Here is a 27706-nt window from a genome sequence, read left to right on the forward strand (position 1 = left end):
AATGGATCTAGAACAGCAAATACAATCTAGAGAATGAAAAATTAAGTTGGAAGACTAACTACCTGCTTTTCTGACATACTATAAAGTTTTTGCAACCAATAAATTAGTAAGACAAACAAAAGAATTGAGAAAACACACACAAACCTGTATATCCATATGCATACACACACACACACACACACACACACACAAACACACACACAGATTTTCAACTGAGGTACCAAGTCATTTTAATGGGAAAGGATTTTTTAAAAATGGTACTGAAATAACTATTCATCAAAATATACCTACCTCTTTATGTGAAAAATGATTTGGGATAGATGATAGACCAGAATATAAAAAGATGGGATCATAAAGTTCTTATAATAGGAGAAATCTTTATGACCTTAGGGTAGATAAAAATTTATTAGAGAATATAAAGAAAATATGTATCATAAAAGAAAAAAAGATAAATCCAGCTTCATCAAAATTAAAACTTTTATTGTGAAAATGAATAGTCCACAGACTACAAAAATATTCTCAATACATATTTTTGGCAACATCTGACAGAAATATTCTACATCTTATTTTGGTGGAAGTTGTGTAGTTACATACAGTTGTTAAAACTTTTCAAATGGAACACTTAAAAACTTGTTATTATATTGTATATAAATGATATCTTGATTTAAAAAAGAAAGTCCACAGTAAAGGAGCATTGTAGCTACAGGCACAAAAGACTAAATTACTCAGAGCCAGTAGTGCTTTCCTTAAAATTTATGCCAGGAAATCAGACTACAAAACTCCCTTCTCCCATTCATATTATTGTAAATTATTCCTATTTTTATCTGAGTGATGAACAATCCAAGTTCTTTCCTCTTATGATATATGTCATATAGGAATTAAAAACAATAAAATAAATCTTAAATTGAATAATCTAGGACATGTGAAGTTAAATAAATAGCAGCATATGAGAGAAGATTACTACCTGTCTCTAAAAATGTTATCTGGAAGAAAAAGAATTTAGGCAGACAGAACTATTCAAATAAGCTTCCATACTCCGCACTCTTCACATTCCCAATTTATGCTTGATAATTTTTACCAAGAATTAAACAAAACAATAAGACCATACATTATGGTCTGACATAAAGAACTTCACTAATTCTTCAATATTTCCTTCTAATTGATTTACTTGCATAGGTAAAATTGTATTTCTTGCAATTCATCTTCATATCTTCAGAAAAATCTAGGCCAGGGTTGTGAAAAATAATGGATCCTAAATTATTATGAATAGATTTGAATTAAGATATCAATGTATTTGCCAATTAATTAGAATTTATGTCCAAATTCCATATTCCCACAAGATGAAACTTACTGCAATGACTTTAGAATCTTTTCACCCAAAATGTTTGAACCAGAAATGATCACATTTGGTAATTTATGGGCAATTATTTAAAAGGATAATCCTAAATGTATATAAGTTCAACTGACCCCAGCTTAAAAATACCCATACTGTAATTGCCTTCCTAGAGTTTTATAAAATTATAAAAGTACCATTGTTTGAAAAATATAAAAAAAACACAAAACCCCCACAAAGTTTTTCAGTTTCTGTGTGTAAATATCTAAGATTATAAAATAAAGGCTGCAAGTACATTGTTTTGAATTAAATATCACATTGGCAAGATCAGAAAAGCTTGTGAAATGAGAAGGAAATTGTTATTCCAGTAATGAAACCTTCAATGGTGAGTATTATTCTTTTGGCAGCTGAGACGTCAGGGGATTCTCACTATGAAAACCACCAGCCCTTGATCGCACATTGTAAGAGTATTTGTGATGCTTTGCAGGCAGCCTTTCTTCCAAGATTTTCCTGTTGCTTTCCTTCCTGAGCACAATAGGCTCAGGATGGCTAATGCTGTTTCCTACTTATGCCAAGAACCTCCTGAATGCCACTGGGCTTTCATCATGGAGCCAATGGCAAAATATCAAATGTAAACATCTCAATCTAAGTGGGGACTCCCACTATCATGTTGTTTTTGGGAGAGCAGCTCTCTGGCTCCATGGATATCACTTGAACAGAATAACCACGTTCTTCTGCAGCTCTTGCTCGGTCCAGATCCACCAGGCACATGCACTGTTTTCCTGAAATACAGTGAAATGGTATCATGAGAATACCCTTCTTCTAGCAGGACAATTTCATTTGGTCTAAAGAAATCCACACAGTGACAAAATCTACAAGTACTATGAAGAATACTGTTTACTCCCAAGTACTGTTCAGTTTTTTTTTTTATTTAATTCTTAATCAGTATGGAGAGAAGGTAGGTATAAATAATCACATTTCACAAATTAACTCTGCTAATTTAAAGACTAGTAGCCTTTTAATATATTTATAAATAAACCTCAAATATAACTTTAAATTCTGTTTTCTAATTTGGTTAAAATCCTTTTAAACATCTTGTCATTGTTTTCCTATAAAACTACATTTTCTCTAATATTGTAAAAAAAAAAAATCTGTATTTGAGAATATCTAAAGTAACATGCTGACAAAGGACCATCTGATAGTCATGCTACATTTTCTACCCGGAGCTTTTTCAGACTCCAGGAAATAAGAAATGGAAAATATGTTGAGAAATTCTCAATCGTGTACTCATTATTTAAGGTAGATATGTAATGTTGAGTAAAATATACTCTTAATTTTCAGACCTTGCCATCCCTATTAAAATATCAATTCTCTTTTTCCTTTGTAATCTCTGGAAAACAAAAGAGGAAACCTGACTGGCAAGCAAAACAGTCAATTTGTTTTCCTTTGGCAAACATGAACTTCAACTTTCAAAAGTAGCTCAGGGGAAAAAAAAAAAACTGATTTGGGGCTGAATATATTCAAAGCCATGGTTGTCTTTCCCATTTTTTGATTGCTCTAAATTCAATATGTAAGCTTCTTCGTCTTCTTGGGAACCTCATTTATTCTATTTTTCCTCAATAATTATAACAATGCCTAAACATTATTTTAATTATAGTAATTTATTTCCACTGAGTAACAGTGAAACTGTTAAACTAAAATGACTTCAGAAGTGAAGATAGTTAAATAAAATAGAAAAGAAGACAGAATTCTCACATTAAAAAAACAGCAGAAGGTGTAGATAAGAACTAAGAACAAGAGACTCAGAATGTTGATGTCACACACTTCCTTAGAAGGACCCATGCCATAAATAATGAACTGTGTTAGAAATGATGATATGAAGAGATATCCACAATTTTATTTAGGCAAATCACCCTTTCTTCATTAAACAGCTATTATGGCTAACTTTCTTTTTTTCTTTACTATCTTTCCTTTAAGATATCTGTAAATGTTCACCTCATCAACTTTTCAGTTTAAAATGAAACATTCTCTGTCATAATGGGATGCTCTACATTCCTTCAGTACCCACCCTTGGTTTACATTGCAGCTCATTTACCCTTGGCTTTGATCCCAGTTCAGTTAATTTTTTCTTTTTCATTATGCTGAAGAATCTCACTTTTTCACGTGTAAGTGCCATTACAACTGAAACTCGGTCATCAACATCTACATTTTGGGACTTGGTAAACATCCTAAAAATATTCAGAGAACACAGAAATGGTCTGTGCACAGATTCAGACATCTGATGGAATCTATAGCTTTATAGAAACCCATTCCTTTTCCCCTTCCTGTCCACATTATATCAAATGCTCTTCCTCCTCAATGATAGACACTTCCGTTACAGTTACTCCCCTTAAAATGCATATCCACCATAAATATATCCATCTACCATTATGTATTGATTGAATTGCTATGATTTGAACATGCCCCCCCAACAGTGTTGGGAAGTGGGACACAATAGGTGGTGATGAGTCCATAGGCACAAAATAACTGGATCAATGCTGTTATTATTGTAAGAGTGGGGTTGTTATCATAACTATGGGTTCCTTCTCATGTGAGCATTCACTCCCACTTTTCCCTCTCAGTGAGATGGCCACCATGTTATAACATAGCAAAATGGACCTTACCAGATGCCAGCCCCTCCACTGCAACTTTCTGATCCCCAGAATTAATAAGCCAAATAAATTTCTGTTAATTATAAATTACTCTGTGATAGTCTGTTATAGCAGCATAAAACAGACTAAGACATAGGTCTAGTGGTGTTACATCAAATGTATATTTCACTAACTCAAACTGTTGATGAGAAAAGGAAGAGGAATGGAGAAAAAAGAGCAAGTTCCTTTCATGTTATGTCTAAGAGTGTAAGAGAGAGAAGGAATTTCACTGTTCCCTCAATATCAGGTCTCTCATGCTTCTCCAAGTGTGAGCATCTTGCCCTGCTAACTCTTATTTTAGTGTTTAATGGTAGTTATTTCTTATACAACATGGTACCTGCATACAAGCTAACTACTTCATTCAAGCTAACTACTTTGGTGCTCGACCAAAGAAATAACAATCAGTTTTTACCAGTATAACATGGAAGAAAAATAGGCTCTGTACTAGAATTTTGGAAAGTGTGACAGTGCCTAATGTGGTGCTTCTCTGAATAATTTTTAAGATTAGTTTGAATTTGACCCATTTATGTAAAGCCCTAATTTCAGAATCTGAACTTGCAATAACGTAATTCCAATATGCTGAGAAGCAGTATCACAAAAGTAAATAAGAATTTTGTGTCTGGAATCATCTAATTTGCGTTCATAGTGTGGCTCTATCATCTGTTAGGTGAAGATCTCAGGTAAACTTTTGTCTCCATCCACTCATTAAAATTAAATAATAGTACCTATCCCATAAGAATTTATGGAGATAATAAGTGAGGACATTTAACTCAGTGTTTAAATTTATAGTAACAGTTGCTATTATTTTTCTAAATGTGATTTTTTCTAAAGCAATATCTTTTGATAAAACAATTACTTAATAAACTTGAAACACTTCTGTGGTCTTCCAATTTAGGCAACAATTTAATGTTGCAAATGTTGAGTAAAATGTTCTATTATAAATAATATACAAACATACTTTTTTTTGAAAGAAAACATTATCATTCTTGTTCATAACTTTTTTTTTTTTGTGGGGGGGGTACCAGGGATTGAACTCAGGGGCACTCGACCACTGAGCCACATCCTTAGCCTTATGTTGTATTTTATTGGAGACAGGGTCTCACTGAGTTGCTTAGCGTCTTGCTAAATTGCTGAGGCTGGCTTTGAACTCGTGATCCTCCTGCCTCCGCCTCCCAAGCAGCTGGGATTACACGCATGCACCACTACACCTGGCCATAATTTTTAAAAATTCGTCAATTTTGGCATAATGGTTGACTTTTCCATTTTTTGTTATTTTCTTTTGTGGCTTTTGATAGATTTTGTAGTTGGTTCATAATTGTTAGTGATTTAATTCAGTGTAAAAACACTGAAAATTTACTTAAAGGTATTGTTAACCCAAACAGGATAAAATGCTATTTTATATGGATTAAGTTTCTTGAGAAGAACAAACTTTAGTTTCTTATTGATAAATGGACTAGTTTTTCCCATATGGAATCTATCCATTAATTCCTAGGCATACTGTGAATAATCTACTCAACAGCTGTTGTATTAAAATACATACCTATGAGCCTTCTTTGGGGTGGAAGCTGGACAGCTGTCTGATCTGCAAACCGGCAAAGAATCATATGTTCCTAAAAGAAAAACCAATAGAATATGAGTTTATTTTAATCTTCTGCTTCAAAGTTATAAAAACAAACAAACAAAAACTACCTAATTTTTTCTGGAGTTCAAAATTGTTTAATTAAATAAAGCACTGCACAAAATGGTACTTTCAAAAAAGTCAACTCTGTGAATATGTTACTTGATAACTTCTTTTTTTCATGTATACTGCTCTTCAGCTGTAGTTCTTTTTTTTTTAAATTTTTTAGTTATTAGGGTAGATAAAAATACCTTTGTTTTATTTTTATTTATTTTTATGTGGTGCTGAGGATCAAACTCAGTGCCTCACATAGGCTCTACCACTGAGCCATAATCCCAGCCCCCAGATGTAGTTCTTAAGAAGAGATATACAGAAAATCTTCAAGACAATTTTGTCAAGTTGCTTTTAATCAAAATATGAAATAGTTACATTTTGTAATTACAATGTATTAAATTAAAAGACCAACAATTCACTTATACTTTTCCTTTTTAAATTTTATTTGAATCTTTTGAATTGTGATTCCAAGAAGGTGTGCTCTGTGGCTTCTCATACTACCAGAGGAAAAGGAAGTCATGCAGATCTCAAATTGCAGCTTCATTAGCTCTCTAGGAGTGCCAGCAGCATGCCAGCTACACCCTGGCTTTTCTTGACTCTTACTTCCACCCAGTCACTTTAGAGGACAGGAGCCTGGCTCCCTCTACTCTCACTCCACAAGGCTGCAGAGTGGATCTCTCTCTCAAAGACAAACCATTAGAAAGACCTGACGTAATGGGGCAGCTGGTGTTATTATTTTCTGCTTAACAATTTTAGGAAAGACTGAATTAATAGAAGGCAGCCCCTAAAGGGACAGAGTGAATGAGTTTGCACAGTACTTTTAAATCTGCATGTAGCCAAAGGTGAGTGACTAGGCAAACTCAAAATAAATATAATGCTCCTATGAGCTGTTCATTCAGAACAGCTTGAGTTCCCAAGAATGCTAATGATCTTCCAGCTGAACAAACAGGTTTAACTCATATTCAACATTTATCTTCTTCTTTTTTTTTTTTTTTAAAGAAAGGCTAAGAAGTTTCCTCCTCCCTCCCTCCCTCCCTCCCTTCCTCCCTTCCTTCCTTCCTTTCTTCCTTCCTTCCGCTAAGGATTGAGTTCAGGGCCTTACACATGCTAGGCAAGCACTCTACAGCTGAGCCACAATCCCAGCCCCTCTTCTTAGTATTTTGTACATTAAATTTGAAGCCTCTGGTTTTACATAAGAAAAGTGAAATGATTGCAATGTTGCAGGTTTTTTTTTTTTCTTTCTACAGGGATATCTTTGTCTCAACTTTTATGTATTTAAAAAACATTTTAATACTTACTATGAATTTAATGGCAAAGGGTAGGAAACTAATAAAGTAAGTCAAATGAATAACATTAATTAAGATTCTACAAACTAACTGCCATCAACAAAAGGACAAAAGAATAATTGAGAATTCCATGATTTGAGAAAAAGCCAAGAAAAAGCACATCCTTTATCCCCATGGTGTTTGTAATCTAAGATTCACTGTATATAAAGGTAATACTGAGGTAATTGCAACTTCAGATGGGATGCAATTCTATTGTCCTGATGGGTTTTACTATATTTTATTAAAATTATTCTTCTTTCTATTTGGTAGCAGGAATTGAACTTAGGGGTACTTAACCACTGAGCCACATCCCCAGCCCTTTTTTAAAAAATATTTTTTTATGTAGAGACAGGGTCTCACTAAGTTGCTTAGGGACTTGCTAAGTTGCTGAGGCTGGCTTTGAACATTTGATCTTCATGCCTCAGCTTCCCAAGTTGCGGGATTCCAGGCGTGGGCCACCTTGCCTGGATCTTTGTTCTTTTTAATCAAAGTTAAGTTCTGAAAGAACAAGGCATAAAGCAGGTACTCAGTAAAGGTTTCTGGCTAAATTTAATTGAGGAGAAAGACATTTCCCAAGTTGCTTCCAAATATTTGGGTAATAAGTCCATTTAGTTGTGCCTACGAGGCCACCCATTTTTATGAAGCTAAATGAAACTAAGAAACACTGAGATATTAGCTTGCCACAGAATCCAGGAAGTGAAGGCTTCTCTATAAAGCATTTATACCTGAGATCTTCCAGGGCTGGTGGCCAAGCAGCATTTTTGGGGGTGTGGGAGTTTGAGGAGATAAACTCAACTTTGGGGGTTCTAGAGATTTTCTGCTTTTGTGTGCAACATCTCTGCATTTCAGAAATTTTACATTCTTTTCCAGCCAGTGACATTGCATGTGCCCTACCCCATCACCTCCCTAGTTTTCCTTATTCATCCTCTTATTGTTTGCTTTACCTGTATAAGAATATGTGAAAGATTTGTTTACGGCTGGTAAAACCTAAAATATTTATTATCTGACCTTTTATAGAAAAAATTCTCTCTATTCCAGGTTATCTTTTCAAGTATATTTTTTATAGTGAACAAACTTGAAAAAAATACACTCTCTCTCTAGAACAAAAGGCAGGTATCCTTTGGCCCATTTCCAGATGCCCTATGGGAACTAGGCCTCAGTGAGTCAGTGTAAAAATGATGGTACTCTGTTTACTGTTATTGCTATGAACAATCAACTCTTTTGTCTCTGATTCAGGATTCTCATATCTTCTACCAGCATCCACCATATTGACCAATATGTTACAGCAGAATAACTTGAAAGTAGGTTAAAAATATCAGACCCTTCACACATCTCCAACTACTAAAAGAGTTCATCTGGGTTTGTTAATCCAGATACAATACATATTAGATGCTCATGAGTAATTTGCATATAACTAAAGATGATATACTCCCTCATAAATTCGAGATGGAAAACTATAAAGAGAGGATAAAAAGTAGCAGAATACAATAGTTACTAATAGGGCATTATGTATAAATGTGGATGTGTAACCGATGTGATTCTGCAATCTGTATTTGGGGTAAAATTGGGAGTTCATAACCAACTTGAATCTAATGTATGAAATATGATATGTCAACAGCTTTATAATGTTTTGAACAACCAATAAAAAAAATAAATTAAAAGTATTTCATAAAACTATAAAATTTTAGAAAAAATTATAGTATAATAAATGTGTTTCATTGATTTAATAAAGAATTTAAAATACCAAAATAAAAATAATAAATACAAATGTTGATGGATTTGATTGTTAATTTTAATTTCTATTAACCAATGGTATCATAAAGCAAAAATGTTGACCAAGTACTTGGACAAACTGTTTTCAACACAGTAACTGACAAAATATTAGTATCCAGCATATGCAAAGATTGCATGAACTAACAAAAGAAAAACATATAACCAAAAACAAATGGAAAAATGGGCAGGCATTTTTAAAATGATAAAAACAAAGTGATAAATCAACATAAAAAAGATTGTAAATCTTGTTATCAAATGATAAAATGTAAGTCAAAATTAAAATGCACTGTAATTTAAATTCATCAAGATGGCAAATATTACAATCTATAAATGTTACAAGTTGAGTTTTGATGTACATGGAATAAACACTTTCTGTAAAAATTCGACATTATCCTTTAACATAGTACTTGTATATAAAATATCATTCATTGTGTCTAGTGCTATAAAATTATCCTTTTATGAAAAAAAGTATATTATCTACATCTAGATCATTAAGAGTACCTTGTATGATAAAGTTTTCTTGAATTGTTCACTGAAATAGAAAAGAAAATGGAATTAATCACTGTTCTAATATTAAGAACACTGAATAAACTAAATTACAAATAAAAATATATATTGTAGCTGAAGAGTATAAAATGCTATCTGAAGTAAAAACTGACAGTTTGAAATATTGTGTAAAAGAATAAAAGCATATTATCAGCATATTATTAATTTTTAAAGAATTTCTTTCATAGGAAGAAACATTATTAGAGAAGTACGACCATTTTTTTCCCCCTCTTCTCATAGGAGCAAATAGATTCAGTGTTTTACTGTGTGAAATTTATTATTATTCAAGGGTAGTGAGCAAATATACAGGAGGTAATAAACATTGAAAAATTCCTTTGTTTCTCACAATTCCCCAGGAAGAAGGGTTATGCCATGTCATGCAGGCCATGTATTGAAGCATCAGGCCAGTTAGGAGGCAGAAAGACTATAGTAAGACACAGGCAATAGTCTTTATTGTGGATTCTATGTTAAAGGGTGAAAATGTCATAAACATGAAGAAGGTGATTCTCCTCTGGTGGGTTAAAGCTGCAAGAATGAAAATGCCTCCTCCTATGTGGGATTAGAAGGATTATAAAAAATGTATATCAAATTTAATCATCAACACTACAATTTAAAAATATTACTGCTACTACTGTTATAAGGAACACTTCACACTTATTGAGTGCTTACTCTCTGCTGCTTCTAAAGTCCTACATTACTACATATATCATATTCTCACAAGAACTTTGAGATAGTTACCAGTATAACCTTTATTTCATACATGAGAAAATTCAGGCAGACAGTAATTTGCCCGAGATGAAATAACTTATACAATGACAAGGAGACAGTATCGACACCCTGGTGTCCAGGTCCTAAACACTTAACCACTGTACCTCACTGCATCTTCCAAGTGGTATGTTTAATTTCATTTAGAAGAACACAAAGAAATTCTGATACTGACAGACTTCTAGTTAGCTGACACCTAGATAGACTTACTTCTAAATTTCAGCAAGAGCTGGATGCATGGGTAAAATCAGAGACAGACACAGAGAAGATCCTTTCTTGTACAATTTATAAACAACACTTGCCATGTGGAAAGTCAATAAACTGCATGTAAAATCTCACTGCAACTTCCTATCAAACAAGTCTGGCATGCACACTGGTGTCTAAGGTAGAATACTAAATTTCACCTTTTTGGAAAATTAAACTTTGAGGTGTTCTGAATGAAACCATAACAGCAAGGGCATGTGACAAAGGAAGCCCGTGTTTTGATGCAGTGCTCAATCACCATGTCTGTAGCCACTCCACAAGCATGCAACGCCACCTGGAAAATAAAACCCGACCTTAGCATTAAGTTCTTTCTTAATGAACAGTGCAACTTTTGTGCCTTAAAATTTGTGTGTGCATGTGTCTGTGTGACTTATCCTCAAGAGATTTCAATTAACCAGAGTATTATTCTATAATAGTTTAAATAGTTCTCATGTGAACATTTCAAAGGACTACTTACCTATTCATATATTAACTAAGAAAATTAAGAAAGGTTGAAAGATTATAAAAGGAGCACTGCAAAAGAAGTATAGGATTCATTCAAAAGGATATGTGAAGCAATCTTAAAAGTGGAAAACTGCATATATATGGATTACTAAACTAGCACTCTGGCTGATTATGAATTTATTTCAGTGGTAGTATTGTGACAAGAACACTAATAATATGCAATGAAAATTTCTAGTCTAGAGCGCTGGTTGGCTATGAGACCCTGTGTCGGACAAAACTTTTCAAGTCTTTGTCTATTCAGCTATAATCTATGCTAAATAATACTGACATAGCATACTCTTAATGCAAAGATTAAATAAAATGTATTTAAAAACACATTTTAAAATTCTATATGAATATAATATGATTAGTATTATATAAAATTGATTGAATCATATTTATGTAGCACCTTTCTGGGTGTTTTCCATGAATGAAAACTTGCATAAAATACTTTCAAAGGGTTTACTTTAAAAGGAAGGAGTGAGGGGCTGGGGCTGTAGCTAAATGCCAGAGCTCTTGCCTAGCTCTGTTTTAGGCACAGGGTTTGATCCTTAGCATCACATAAAAATAAACAAAATAAAGGGATGCTATTCATCTACAACTACCAAAACATTTTTTTAACAAAGTATAAAAAAAAAGGAAGGAGTGAAGTTAACTCTGAAAACAATTTCAATTTTAAAAAGTTTTCAAAACACATATCCTTAAACACAATTTATTACAACCTAAAATAAATAATTTTGAAAATTATTAGACTAAATGAGGCAAAATACAATTCTATGAAGGAAAATCAGATATGAGGATCCTGAAAAATAAATTATTACACTTTGCCAGAAAAATGTTCGGCTCTCCATTTCATTTTAGGCAGAAACATATTGTATTATACTTTCCCCTCCTAGGGACAGATCACATAAACTTCTGGGTAGAGGAGCACAATCATTGTGAAGAGGAGAGTTTCCTGGAAATGTCTGGATGTAGATTATTTTAGCTAGATTCCCTTTTGAACTGAAAAGCTAAAACCAATGCTATTCTGGGAAGAGAAAAGCCCTGTACCCCTCTGAATTCTTCCCTTCTTCTAGACTTATATAGGCTACACAGAAGTCAACATCTCAATTTCTATGGTAACTATGAACTCACCTTTCCTGTTTCATGGTGAAAATGGCCTAGGAAGGCAGCCATCCCCTGAGGGCAGTACCAACTATCAAGCAATAGGAGAATAAAGAACCTTGATTTCTCATCTGCTCCTTTTATTTAGTCAGCTTTTCAGTGTAAAAATCTTTCCTTTCATGAGTAGCTGGAGAAAATCTAAAGGTAAAGTTATGGGTGAATATTCCCTTGGAGTAAGAACAGAACTGAGGCTCACTGAGTGCCCTTTGCGCACAGGCACTATGAGGGCATGCTGACATTTCTATGATCACAACAACTCTGAAAGAAATGTATTATCTCCCTTTTAAAAGGGAGGAAACAATGACTTGGAGAAAGGAAGAACTTGCTCACAACAAAGCAGCTACTGAAGGGCAGGACTCTGACTATGGAGCATGACCCCATACATTAATTACACCAAGGTGCTTCTCTACAAATCCCTGTTGAGGCTCTGAAGAAAGAAAAGTTTAGACAATTTATTTTTAAGTATCTACTTAGGTTTACATTCTTTTAGCTACATGTAAAAGAGTGAATTTCTTTTCCTCATTTAAACTAAAGAAGTTAATCACAGAAAAATGAGAAATTATATCCCATCTGATTCAAATGTATGATATGTCAAGATCATTGTACTGTCATGTGTAACTAATTAAAACAAATTAAAAAAAGAAGTTAATCAACTATTTACACAATGGATTTTAGGTCTAAAAGGTTTTACTGCATTACATAATCCTAATTTTCACTGTAACCAAATGCAGGTCAGAAATAATAGGAAAAAATGAAAAGAGATATAGAGCAGTGGAATTATTTGAATATGGAAATTTAGCACATATAAGAAAGGTAGTATTTTAAACCAGGGAAGAAAAGATGGATTCTTCAGTAAGTAAAATTACATTAACCTGATAACATGTGAAAACCAAAAATTAGATAGTTCCATGTATCACATAAGAAAAAATAAATTTCAAATGGATTAGAGTTTTAAAATACAACAAATTATATATGTATATATATATATGTATGTATATAATACACACTATATATAATTATATATGTATATATGTATATAATACACACACTATATATAATTATATATGTATATATATATATATATAATACACACTATATATATATAATTTTATATAGGCTGCAGGTAAACAGGAAATATGAAAATGTCACAATCTTATGGAGGGGAAATTTAGCAAGATCTAGACAGATTACAAACATAATGTCTAAAAATTATGAGACACACTGGCAAAAATATATAAATATCTATTTATTGACCAATATTTGAAATAATAAGAAAATGATAGCAAACCAATTTCCCATTGACAGGAGACTAATTCAATAAACAAAATGGAGCACTCTGCAGTTCTAAAAAAGAATCTAATCTATAGACAAGACCATGGAGTAATAAACTGCAGGAAATACTGTTAAATAAAATGTTAAGGATTTAGGAAGATGGAGGCGAGGGGAGTGCATTGCCCCCGTGTGCTGCTTCACTGTGTGGGAGTATGACAAGTCAGGACGGCTAAAGGCTATCTTGTTAGGAATTTCCAGCAATAGTGGGGTGCTCCGGAACCTGGAGGAAGGATTTCCATCGCACGAGGATCGGCTACGGGGACTCAAACGCGAGAGGTTTGTCGCACGGAGGGTAACACTGCTTATTCAGCAAATTGCCCCGCGGCTAGAGTCTGCAGCGCGCGCTGGGAAATGAGGAGATAGCGACGCAGGGATACAGCGCTGCAGTTTCTGCCAGCCGTGCAAGCACCGTACTCAGGGCTGAATTCTGGGTTCGAGACGGGGGAAGGAAGCGGTCCATCTCGGTTCTCCACACCGGTCAGACCACAGAGGAGGCCAGCAGCCACCATGTTGGAAAGCTGACGTCACCATCCCTGTTTTCGACTGACCGCAGCTCATTCAGCCACAGAACAGGTAATTTCAGGCTGCCATTCGCCTGCGGCTTGCAGACAGATTGATTGCTAGGGTTCAGTGCCTGGGTGCTTCTTAGAACCTGATCTTATCAGAGCGAACACTGAGCGCGGGGCGGCCGAGTTCCGGCTCCCGGAACCGCCCTGGCCCAGGGCTGCGGAGCCTGCGGAGGCTGCTTCTTGGACCCTGCTCCTATCAGAGCATACACCAAGCACTAAGCGGCCGAATTCCGGCTCCCGGAACGGAGCCCGCGGGGACTGCTTCTTGGAGCCTACACTGCTTCTTGGAGCCTACTTATAGGAGCTTACACCGAGCACGGAGCGGCTGAGTTCGGGCTCCCGGAACTTCCCTGGCCCGGGGCTAGGAGCCCACGGAAACTGCTTCTCGGTCCGGGTCCTGCTGAGGGCCGGTCAGGACTCACCCATTGCTTTGGTTGCCCGGCAAGGGGAACGAAATGCTGCCATTCGCATAGGATACCAAGATGGCAGAGATCTGATGTCATCAGAAAGTGGTGGAGGAGAGAACTTCATCAATACCAGCGGAGACATAAATAGTTGGTCTCCTGGTAGGGGGAGTGAGGCACAGACACCCGAGTCTCCTCAATTTGTCGTCCAGCCAGAGGGGAGGAGCCGGGCCGCCGCCAGCGCCCGGAGCAGGCCCAGCGGCTCGCCAGCGTGGTGACCGCGTGACCCCAATTGGAGAGGGGGCGGAGCGGAGCCACCACCCGCACCCGCAAGGTGGGCAGACCCGTGACACAGTGGTACATGGGCGTGGTAGGAGGGGCAGGGCAGAGCCGCTGTTCGCGCTTGCAAGGTAAACAGACCTGTGACAGCCTGGCGGGTCAGGCCCAGTGGCCTGCCAGTGTGGTACACACGTCACCCCAACTGGAGTAGGGGCAGAGCAGATCCTTCTCCCACTCCCGGATCAGGCCCTGCCGGTGTGGTGGCCATGTGACCCCAATTGGAGTGGGGGCGGAGCGGAACCGCCACCCGTGCCCACAGGGTGAGCAGACCTGTGACCAACCTGCAGATCAGGCCCAGGGGTCCGCAGGCGTGGTAGGAGGGGCAGGGCAGATCCGCCGCCCGCACCTCCAAGGTAGGCAGACCTGCAACAGACCGGCAAATCAGGCCCAGGAGCCTGCTGGCGTGGTACACACACCACCCTAATTGGAGTAGGGGCAGAGCAGAGTCGCCGCCCGTGCCAGGAACAGGCCCAGCGTCCTACAGGCGGGGTAGTCACGACACCCCAATTGGAGTAGGGGCAGAGCAGAGCCTCCACCCATGCCCGAAAGGTGGGCAGATCTGCGACCGACCAGCGGGACAGGCCCAGTGGCCTGCCGGTACGACAGACACGTCACCCCATATGGAGTAGGGGCAGAGTAGAGCCGCCGCCCGCGCCTGCAGGGTAGGCAAACCTGCAACCGACCGGCGGATCAGGCCTGGTGGCCTGCCGGCGTGGTACACTCGTCACCCCAATTGGAGTAGGGGCAGAACAGAGCCGCCGCCAGCGCCCAGAACAGGCCCAGTGACCTGCCGGCGTGGTAGCCACGACACCCCAATTGGAATAAGGAGAGAGCAGAGCCGCCGCCCGCGCCTGCAGGAAAGATACGCAAGCAGTATGAAAAGACAAGGAAAGAAAGGACCACAAGCAATGCAGGTCAACGCAACTTTAGAAGAGGTAACAGCTGAAGCAGATGGAATGTCAGATAAAGAATTCAGGATATACATGCTTCAAATGATCTGGAGTATCAAGGAAGACATTAAACAGCAAAATCAGACAATGAAAGATCACTTCGACAATGAATTACGCAAACAAATCCAGGAAGCAAAGGATCAACTATACAGGGAGATAGAGGTTATAAAAAACAAACAAACAGAAATCCTAGAAATGCAGGAAGCAATAACCAACTTAAAAACTCAATGGAGAATACTACCAGCAGAGTAGAACACTTAGAAGATAGAACATCAGACAATGAAGACAAAGTATTTCAACTGGAAAAGAACATAGACAGCTCAGCAAGACTGTTAAGAAACCATGAGCAGAACATCCAAGAAATATGGGATAACATTAAGAGACCAAACTTAAGAGTCACTGGGATACAGGAAGGTATAGAACTCCAAACCAAAGGAATGAGCAGTCTATTCAATGAAATAATACGAGAAAACTTCCCAGACTTGAAGAATGAGACAGAATCCCAAATCCTAGAAGCCTACAGGATGCCGAATGTGCAAAATCATAAGAGATCCACACCTAGACACATTATAATGAAGATGCCCAACATACAGAATACGGAGAGAATTTTAAAAGCTACAAGAGAAAGGAAGCAGATTACATTTAGGGGTAAGCCAATCAGGATAACAGCTGACCTTTCAACACAGACTCTGAAAGCTAGAAGATCCTGGAATAACATATTTCAAACACTGAAAGAAAATGGGTTCCAACCAAGAATTGTGTATCCAGCGAAATTAAGCTTCAGGATGGAAGATGAAATTAAAACCTTCCACGATAAACAAAAGTTTAGAATTCGCAGCTAGAAAACCATCTCTTCAAAACATCCTCGCCAAAGCATTACAGGAAGAGGAAATGGAAAATAACAATGAAAACCAACAGTGGGAGGTAGGACAGTAAAGGGGGGGAAAATAATCAAAGAGGAAAACAAACCATGTTTAGTAACAGAAATAAACAAATATGGCTGGAAGAACAACCCATATCTCAATAATAACCCTAAATGTTAATGGCTTAAACTCACCAATTAAGAGACACAGGCTAGTAGAATGGATCACAAAACAAGACCCAACAATATGCTGCCTACAGGAGACGCATTTGATAGGAAAAGACATACATAGGCTGAAGGTGAAAGGTTGGGAAAAATCATATCACTCATATGGACTTCGGAAACAAGCAGGAGTGTCCATACTCATATCAAATAAAATAGATTTCAAGCCAAAGTTAATCAAAAGGGATAAAGAGGGACACTACATACTGCTTAAGGGCACCATACACCAACAAGACATAACAATCATAAATATTTATGCCCCAAACAATGGTGCAGCTATGTTCGTCAAACAAACTCTTCTCAAGTTCAAGAGTCTAATAGACCACCATACCATAATCATGGGAGACTTCAACACACCTCTCTCGCCACTGGACAGATCTTCCAAACAAAAGTTGAATAAGGAAACTATAGAACTCAATAACACTATTAATAACCTAGACCTAATTGACATATATAGAATATACCACCCAACATCAAGCAGTTACACTTTTTTCTCAGCAGCACATGGATCCTTCTCAAAAATAGATCATATATTATGTCACAGGGCAACTCTTAGACAATATAAAGGAGTAGAGATAATACCATGCATCTTATCTGATCATAATGGAATGAAACTGAAAATCAACGATAAAAGAAGGAAGGAAAAAGCATACATCACTTGGAGAATGAACAATAGGTTACTGAATGATCAATGGGTTATAGAAGACATCAAGGAGGAAATTAAAAAATTCTTAGAGATAAATGAAAACACAGACACAACATATCGGAATCTATGGGACACATTGAAAGCAGTTCTAAGAGGAAAATTCATTGCTTGGAGTTCATTCCTTAAAAAAAGAAAAAACCAACAAATAAATGATCTCATACTTCATCTCAAAATCCTAGAAAAAGAAGAGCAAAACAACAGCAAAAGAAGTAGAAGGCAAGAAATAATTAAAATCAGAGCTGAAATTAATGAAATCGAAACAAAAGAAACAATTGAAAAAATTGACAAAACTAAAAGTTGGTTCTTTGAAAAAATAAACAAAATCGACAGACCCTTAGCCATGCTAGCGAAGAGAAGAAGAGAGAGAACTCAAATTACTAGCATACGGGATGAAAAAGGCAATATCACAACAGACACTTCAGAAATACAGAAGATAATCAAAAACTATTTTGAATCCTTATACTCCAATAAATTAGAAGATAGTGAAGGCATAGATAAATTTCTTAAGTCATATGATCTGCCCAGATTGAGTCAGGAGGATATAGAAAACCTAAACAGACCAATATCAATTGAGGAAATAGAAGAAACCATAAAAAGACTACCAACTAAGAAAAGCCCAGGACCGGATGGGTATACAGCAGAATTTTACAAAACCGTTAAAGAAGAACTAATACCAATACTTTTGAAGCTACTTCAGGAAATAGAAAAAGAGGGAGAACTTCCAAATTCATTCTATGAGGCCAACATCACCCTGATACCTAAACCAGACAAAGACACTTCAAAGAAAGAAAACTACAGACCAATATCTCTAATGAACCTAGATGCAAAAATCCTCAATAAAATTCTGGCGAATAGGATACAAAAACATATCAAAAAAATTGTGCACCATGATCAAGTAGGATTCATCCCTGGGATGCAAGGCTGGTTCAATATACGGAAATCAATAAATGTTATTCACCACATCAATAGACTTAAAAATAAGAACCATATGATCATCTCGATAGATGCGGAAAAAGCATTCGACAAAGTACAGCATCCCTTTATGTTCAAAACTCTAGAAAAACTAGGGATAACAGGAACATACCTCAATATTGTAAAAGCAATCTATGCTAAGCCTCAGGCTAGCATCATTCTGAATGGAGAAAAACTGAAGGCATTCCCTCTAAAATCTGGAACAAGACAGGGATGCCCTCTCTCTCCACTTCTGTTCAACATAGTTCTCGAAACACTGGCCAGAGCAATTAGACAGACGAAAGAAATTAAAGGCATAAAAATAGGAAAAGAAGAACTTAAATTATCACTATTTGCAGATGATATGATTCTACACCTAGCAGACCCAAAAGGCTCTACAAAGAAACTATTAGAGCTAATAAATGAATTCAGCAAAGTGGCAGGATATAAAATCAACACGCATAAATCAAAGGCATTCCTGTATATCAGCGACAAATCCTCTGAAATGGAAATGAGGACAACCACTCCATTCACAATATCTTCAAAAAAAATAAAATACTTGGCAATCAACCTAACAAAAGAGGTGAAAGACTTATACAGTGAAAACTACAGAACCCTAAAGAGAGAAATAGAAGAAGATCTTAGAAGATGGAAAAATATACCCTGTTCATGGATAGGCAGAACCAACATCATCAAAATGGCAATATTACCAAAAGTTCTCTATAGGTTTAATGCAATGCCAATCAAAATCCCAACGGCATTTCTTGTAGAAATAGAGAAAGCAATCATGAAATTCATATGGAAAAATAAAAGACCCAGAATAGCAAAAACAATGCTAAGCAGGAAGTGTGAATCAGGCGGTATAGCGATACCAGACTTCAAACTATACTACAGAGCAATAGTAACAAAAACAGCATGGTACTGGTACCAAAACAGGCGGGTGGACCAATGGTACAGAATAGAGGACACAGAAACCAATCCACAAAACTACAACTATCTTATATTTGATAAAGGGGCTAAAAGCATGCAATGGAGGAAGGATAGCATCTTCAACAAATGGTGCTGGGAAAACTGGAAATCCATATGCAACAAAATGAAACTGAATCCCTTTCTCTCGCCATGCACAAAAGTTAATTCAAAATGGATCAAGGAGCTTGATATCAAATCAGAGACGCGCCGTCTGATAGAAGAAAAAGTTGGCTACGATCTATAGTCGGTGGGGTCGGGCTCCAAATTCCTCAATAGGACACCCATAGCACAAAAGTTAATAACTAGAATCAACAAATGGGACTTACTCAAACTAAAAAGTTTTTTCTCAGCAAAAGAAACAATAAGAGAGGTAAATAGGGAGCCTACACCCTGGGAACAAATCTTTACTCCTCACACTTCAGATAGAGCCCTAATATCCAGAGTATACAAAGAACTCAAAAAATTAGACAATAAGAGAACAAACAACCCAATCAACAAATGGGCCAAGGACCTGAACAGACACTTCTCAGAGGAGGACATACAGTCAATCAACAAGTACATGAAAAAATGCTCACCATCTCTAGCAGTCAGAGAAATGCAAATCAAAACCACCCTAAGATACCATCTCACTCCAGTAAGATTGGCAGCCATTATGAAGTCAAACAACAACAAGTGCTGGCGAGGATGTGGGGAAAAGGGTACACTTGTACATTGCTGGTGGGACTGCAGATTGGTGCAGCCAATTTGGAAAGCAGTATGGAGATTTCTTGGAAAGCTGGGAATGGAGCCACCATTTGACCCAGCTATTCCCCTTCTTGGTCTATTCCCTAAAGACCTAAAAAGAGCATGCTACAGGGACACTGCTACATCGATGTTCATAGCAGCACAGTTCACAATAGCAAGACTGTGGAACCAACCTAGATGCCCTTCAATAGACGAATGGATAAAAAAAATGTGGCATTTATACACAATGGAGTATTACTCTGCATTAAAAAATGACAAAATCATAGAATTTACAGGGAAATGGATGGCATTAGAGCAGATTATGCTAAGTGAAGCTAGCCAATCCCTAAAAAACAAATGCCAAATGTCTTCTTTGATATAAGGAGAGTAACTAAGATCAGAGTAGGGACGAAGAGCAGGAGAAGAAGATTAACATTTAACAGGGATGAGAGGTGGGAGGGAAAGGGAGAGAGAAGGGAAATTGCATGGTAATGGAAGGAGACCCTCAGGGTTATACAGTGGAGGGGGTAGAGAGAGAGGAGGGGAGGGGAGGGGAGAGGTGGGGAGGGGGGAGGGTGGAGGATGGGAAAGGCAGCGGAGCACAACAGACACTAGTATGGCAATATGTAAATCAATGGATGTGTAACTGATATGATTCTGCAATCTGTGTATGGGGTGAAGGTGGGAGTTCATAACCCACTTGAATCAAAGTGTGGAATATGATATGTCAAGAAATTTGTAATGTTTTGAACAACCCACAATAAAAAATTTAAAAAAAAATAAAAATAAAAAATAAATAAAATGTTAAAAATTATTAAACTATTCTCAGAAATTACCATTGATGGTTGTGTTGTGTGCTTCTAGCATGCTAGTGTGCATACTGTAAAATAAAGCAAATAAAAAATGTAGTGCCACTAGGAAACGATGCTAATTTTTAAGCATGGAAGAAAGAAGAAAGAGGAATAAGACTTAAAAAAAAAAGAGGCTAAGTTAAAACTCCATACTTCTGAATTTCAACTGGAGATATCAGTATAAATTCATGATGATTTTATTGTGTGTAGGGGAGGTATGGCCTGACTCAGAATACTAAAAAGAACAAACCAGCAGCAATGACTACCCTCAGTATCTAGACCAGGATATTCTAAATACTATTTTATCCTTAAAGACCCTAAGTTCAGCTCAGAGGAGAAATAGCTGAGATATGAAGTATAAAATACACAAGAAAGCAAGGAAGTTATCAACTGTTATTGAAGCCTTGTCCAAAGAACTCAAAACCCAAAACCCAAAGAGTAACCTGGTGAGCTTCACACTGAGCAAAGATGGGAATATCGGAACATCAATGAGAACAATAACTGTAAATGGATTAAGTTTTTCATTATCAAATTGATGAACCAATCATGATACTACAAAAATTCTATGGGTCACTTTTTGGTAGCTAGCTCACTTTGAAAACTGGAAAATATAGAGAAACATTGAATTGGACTTTGCTATGTGCACTGTACCTTAGGGTAATCAAATAGCTGATGGAAAGCAAATGAAGATGGAATGATAAAATTATAATATCACCATTTTGCAGTCCTTATTGATATAAGGGAAGCAGGGACAATGATCATTAATATTTCTAACATTCCAAAGTGACAACCAAACTGCTGATAGAACATACTATTAGCACCTATGATGTAATCTTACCCCCAAATAGAACCAGAATCTGCTTACACCTCTACAATATAGATCTAATCACCAATTTTCAGACAATATACAGAACAGGGTAATATATTAATACAACAATATCAGAGGGATGAAATCAGCAAAATCTTCATGTGGAAAACTTTAAAGGAAAAATATCATGGTTTTGTAAGCAAATAAGATGCAAAGACAAAACAAAACAAAACAAAAAAGGTGGGTAATGATGTGGTAGGCAGCATCATTCCACAAAGAGGCTGCATCCTAATCCCTGAAAATACAAACAAGGCTAAAGGATTTTTGCAGATGTGATTAAGGTTATGGTCTTTAGAATAACAAGATTATCCTGGTTGGTCTTAATCTAACTACACAATGCCTTAAAAGCAGATAATTTTCTCAGGTGGGAGCCCAGAAGAAATTATATAGAAGAGAAGGTCAGAGAGATTTAAAGCATGAGAAAGACTTCACCCACTATTTCAGGCTTTCATGGTGAAGGAGGGCAGGGAATGTGGGTGGCCTCTTGCAGCTGAGAAGACTCCTGGCTGACAGCCAGCAAGAAAACACAGACCTTAGCTCTATAACTACACAAAACCAAATTCTATCATCAACCTGAATGAACCTAAAGGTAGATTCTCCCTTACAAGCTTCACATAAGAGCCCAGTCAACATCTTGATTTTGGCCTCTGAGACCACAAGTGGAGAAACCAGTTAAGAAGACCTAGACTTCTGACATACAGAGTATGTCTGTTTGTTTGTTTGTTTTTTTTGGCACTGGCTTATTTCATTTAGCATAAGATTTTCCTGTTCTATCCATTTACTGGCAAATGCCATAATTTCATTCTTTATGGCTGAGTAATATTCCATGACATCAAACTAAAATGCTTCTTCACAGCAAAGGAAACAATCAAGAACATGAACAGAGAGCCTATGAAATGGGAGAAAATCTTCGCCACATGCACCTCAGATAGATAAATTAATCTCCAGGTACACAAAGAACTAAAAAAACTTAATACCAAAAAAAAAAAAAAAAACCAAAAACCCACCCCTAAATAACCCAATCAATATAAATGGACTAAGGAACTGAACAGCACTTCACAGAAGAAGAAATACAAATGGTCAAAAAATATGTGAAAAATGTTCAACTTCTCTAGCAATTACAGAAATGCAAATTAAAACCACACTGAGATTCCATTTAATTCCAGTCAGAATGGCAATTATTAAGAATATAAGTAACAATATATGCTAGCGAGAATATGGGGAAAAAGGTTTCATACATTGCTGGTGTGACTGAAAATTGGTGCAACCATTCTGGAAAGCAGTATGAAGATTTTTTAGAAAACTTTGAATGGAACCATCATTTGACCCACTTATCCCATTCCTCAGATTATACCCGAAGGACTTAAAATCTGCATACTACAGTGATGCAGCCACATCAATGTTTGTAGCAGCTCAATTCACAATAGCCAAGCTGTGGAACCAACCTAGGTGCCCTTCAACAGATGAAAGAATAAAACAAAATATTTTATACACACACACACACACACATACACCATACACACACACACATACACACAAGATTTTATGTCTTAAGACTCACATTAACTATCTCAATTTTTGTATCTTCTTTTAATACTGATTAAAATAAATAAATTGTTAAAAATTATCAGATACTAGGGAAATTTGAACATTGGCTGTTGTTAAGGTATGAAAATGGTATTGTGGTTATTTCTTTTCTGTTTAAAATATTTTTATTTTATTTTATTTTTTGTGGTGCTGGGATTAAACCTAAGCTGATAGCATAACAGTAGAAGCAATTGAGAGAGACAGATAAAGATAGAGATAGATAGATATCACATCATAAGCCAGGAAGCCAGAAGGTAGGAGATGACAGTTTTGTCATCTCTGAGTAGGCCCCACCTGTTAAAGGTCCTGCCACATCTTCACATCACCTTACCAGGGACCAAGCTTCCAACTTGGGAACTCTTGGGGAAAAACCCTTGGTGCATGCTAGGCAAATGTTCTACCACTGAATTACAACCCCAGCTAAGGATTTTAATTTTTTGTAAACAAATATTTTAATTATAGATGGACACAATATCTTTATTTTGTTTATTTTTATATGGTGCCGAGGATCGAATCCAGTGACTCACATGTGTGAGGCAAGCGCTCTGCCACTGAGCCCCAACCCCAGCCCCAGGATTTTAATTTTTTAAGAGCAGTTTTAAGCCGACAGCAAAACTCAAAGGAAGATAGAGTTTCTCATATGCACCCCGCCTCCAGATATACATAGCCTCCCCTATTATCAACATCCTGGATCATCCTAGACTGCATTGACACATCATTATCACTCAAAGTCCACAGTTTACATTGGGGCTCACTCTGCATGAGGGCTTGACAAATTGGTAATGCCTTAAGTCCATCATTGTAATATCATGCAGAGTATTTTCACTGACTTAAAAATTCTCTGCACTCTACCTATTCACCCCCAACCTCACCCTAATCTCTGGCAGTCATTTGATCGTTTTACTGTCACCATAGTTTTGCCTTCTTTAGACTACCATATAGTTGGAATCATACAATGTGTGGCATTTTCATACTGGCTTCTTTCATGGAGCAATATGAATTTAAGATTTGCTTCTTTTCATGATGTGATAGCTCATCTACTTTTAGTGCTGAAAAATATTCCATTGCATGGATGTACTAGAATTTATTTATATATTTACCTACTGAAAAACATCTTGGTTAACTCCAAATTTTGGCCATTACCAGGGAAGTTGCTATAAACATCCATTTGTCTGATATGTTTTCAACTCCTTTGGGCAAGTAAAAAGAAAAGCAATTTTTTGGATTGTAGGAATATATTTAGTTTTGCAAGATACTGCTGAACTATCTTCCAAAGTAGGTTGTAACCACTTTGCATTCCTACCAGCTATGAATTGGAGATTTTGTAGCTTCATAGTCTTACCAGCACTTGATGATGTGTTCTGGAATTTGGCTGCTCTAATAGGTGTATAGTGTCATTTCTATTTGCATTCCCCTGATGACATATAATATTGAGTATATTTTATATGCTTATTTTACCATCTTTATATCTTCTTTGGTTAGGTATCTGATCAGGTTTTTGGCTCATTTTTCAGTTGGGCTGTTTATTTTTTTTTATTGCTCAATTTTAAGAGTTCTTTGCATATTTTGGGTGACAATCCTTTATCGGTTCTTGCATATGTCTTTTACAAATATTTTCCCCATTGTGACTTGTTTTCTCATTCTCTTGACAATGTCTTTGCAGAGTAAAAGTTTTTAATTTTAACGAATTCCAGCTGATAATTCTTTCTTTCTTGTATCATGCCTTTGGTGTTTGGTAAATCATCACCAAACCCAATTCATTTCAACTTCCACCTAAGTTATCTTTTTGAAGTTTTATAGTTTTGGTTGTGGTTGATTTTGAGTATCTTTTGTGAGGGGTGTAAGTATATGTCTAGATTCTTTTTTTTTTTTTTTGCATGTACATATCCAGTTGCTCAGGCATTGTTTCATGGGAAATATTTTGTTTTTAAGTAATCATTATCCTTAAGAGATAAATGCTCTACTATTAAGAGTAAAATAAATTGATGTCTAGAATTTGCTTCAAAATAGCCCAGAGGTGGGAGAAAGCCATTGAGGGTATAAATGAAAAAAGAATGAACAGAAATTAATAACATAACTGGGTCATAGATATATGCATGCTAATCTAAACTTTTTAGTATCTAATGGAGACTAATGTGTTGGTGGGAAGGAAGCATTTACTCCATTGTTTACTTAACTTGATGGCAAACAACACTTTATTGAATGATGCAACAGTCAGTGGTTCTCAAATAGTGAATTTCTTATTATCTACCCGTTTCTCTGTACATACACGGAATTCCTATAAAGCTAAAAACTTAAGTTGTATACTTATCTTTTGGTCAAGGTAATGCATATTCTAAAGTAAATATAAATACTTTAGATTGAGATATATACTGTGAAATTCATGGATTATAAACTAAAAAACTTTCCTGTACATTTTATTTTTTCCCATATTTTTTATTAGTATATTATAATTATTTCTTATACATTTTTAAACTTCACTTTATCTCTATATAATAAAAATTCTCAGTAGAATTCTTATCATTTAAGTGATCAAAATGAAACTGAACAGACAAGGAACCTTATAGTACATGTTTTCTTACATGCAGTAGTAAGTTAATGAAATAAATCTTCATTCACTCTCATGTCTTTCAAATGGCAGTTTCTTAGGCAGACTCTAGACAAATGGACATAATTCTCTAGGAATGAAAAAAAGTATTCCTTGTAGTAGATTCTAAGAAAAAGAGTCTATATTGACTCTGAATATAAAGTATATCTTGAAAGATAATAAGCTTATGCTTTAGTTGTACCCCAAAGGTACACTGTTTATGATTCGAATAGGCTCCCTGTACTTATTTATTTACTGAGACTCATTTAACAGTTACTGAGCCTTTCCCTAAGCCCTGTCATACATACAGTTATTGTTATTTCCCATTTTGCAAATAAAGAATCTGAAGGTCAAAAAGGTTGAGTGGCTGGTTCAAGGTCACCAGTACTTAAAATTAATCTGTCCAACTCCAAACCAAACTTTAGTTCTCTGTGCTTGCATTTACTTCTATCTTTAGATATGGGGAATCAATAGGGAGTCACTGATTGGACTCTAGGTCCAGCTCTCACATTAACTTGGGCTATGTCACTTAAACTCTTTTGGAGCTTCATATTATCTATCTATATAGAATGAGAAGGTTGAATGAATGATCTCTAAAGTTCCCCTAATCCAAGCATGCCCTGACCTTTGCTTCTCAGGAAGGATTCTTAACCATAAATTTTGCAGATCAAAGCAGCCAAGGTCCCAACTCTGTAGTCATATCCCTCTCTTTAAAAAGTTTCATTCAATAATAATATGGGCAGTCAGCTTCAGAATTCAAATGATGCTAAAAGGCTTGCAGTTATAGAGTCCCTTGTTCTATACTCTTTCACTTCTGAAAGAATCTGGTTACCCAAGCCAATGTTGTTCAAAACATTGGTTTTCTTTCCTGAAATATGTTCTCCTATATAATAAATGTACATTTTCTTTCTTAATTTGTAAATATTAGATCTTACTTATTATATTTCTATTATGAAAGATGAACATTTTGACATGTTTACAACCTCTTCCTATTACCATTCTCTATGATAGTGTCATTTATACTGTGCACTGCTGATCCAAGTTTTTAAACATCTAAGACTTTCCCCACTCAAAAGCTATATAAAATGCTGAATAAATACAATTTTCCACAGTATGAAAAATACCAAATAATCACTCAGTTCCATTTTTCTTTCCTGAAGACATCTTTCTGGGCCTTCTGACCTTTGACTAAAAGACAAACTCAATGCTTTATAGATTTGCTGCCCAGAAGTTGTAAGACTCCCTATACTTATTTACTGAGACTCTGCCATAGACAAAGATTTCTCTTCATCCCTCTCTTGTATTAAATGCCACTTATTCCTTTTTTTTAACTTTTTTTTTTCATGCAGCATGTCTTCTAGTAGTTTGCCGAAAAGTGTTACACATGACATACATTTTCTTGAGAGCTTGAATATTTGGAAATGGTATTTTACTTTCATACTTGATTGATGGATTGGTTAGGTATAGAATTTTTGATTGAAAATTAACTGTTAGGATTTTGAAGGCATTACTTCTCTGCCTTCTAGCCTTTCATATAAGAAGTATGAAGGAATTTTTTTGTGGGGAGGGGGTACCAGGGATTAAACCCAGAGGGGCTTAACCACTGAGACATATCCCCAGCCCTTTAAAAAATATTTTAATTTGAGACAGGGTCTTGCTGAGTTGCTTAGGGCCTCAATAAGTTGCTGAGGCTGGCTTGGAATTCATGATCCTCCTGCCTCAGTCTCCTGAGCTGCTGGGATTTCACGCATGGGCCACCATGCCCAGCTGT

At 36.5% G+C, this 27706-nt stretch overlaps 1 protein-coding gene across 1 annotated transcript in view; it reads right to left on the bottom strand.

Moving 5' to 3' along the window:
* Positions 1 to 459: 459 nt before the first annotated feature.
* The window catches only part of Gstcd (glutathione S-transferase C-terminal domain containing), a 185342-nt gene continuing 158095 nt past the window's right edge, over positions 460 to 27706 (bottom strand). The window contains exons 9-12 of the mRNA XM_034636144.2: positions 10509 to 10642; positions 9295 to 9325; positions 5564 to 5633; positions 460 to 2115 (exon numbers count right to left, since the gene is read on the bottom strand). Coding sequence (XP_034492035.2) covers positions 1979 to 2115; positions 5564 to 5633; positions 9295 to 9325; positions 10509 to 10642 — 372 coding nt within the window. The 3' untranslated portion in view covers positions 460 to 1978. The remainder of the gene's footprint in view (positions 2116 to 5563; positions 5634 to 9294; positions 9326 to 10508; positions 10643 to 27706) is intronic.

This window comes from Marmota flaviventris, chromosome 7 (genome assembly GCF_047511675.1).
Source record: "Marmota flaviventris isolate mMarFla1 chromosome 7, mMarFla1.hap1, whole genome shotgun sequence".
Taxonomy (NCBI): domain Eukaryota; kingdom Metazoa; phylum Chordata; class Mammalia; order Rodentia; family Sciuridae; genus Marmota; species Marmota flaviventris.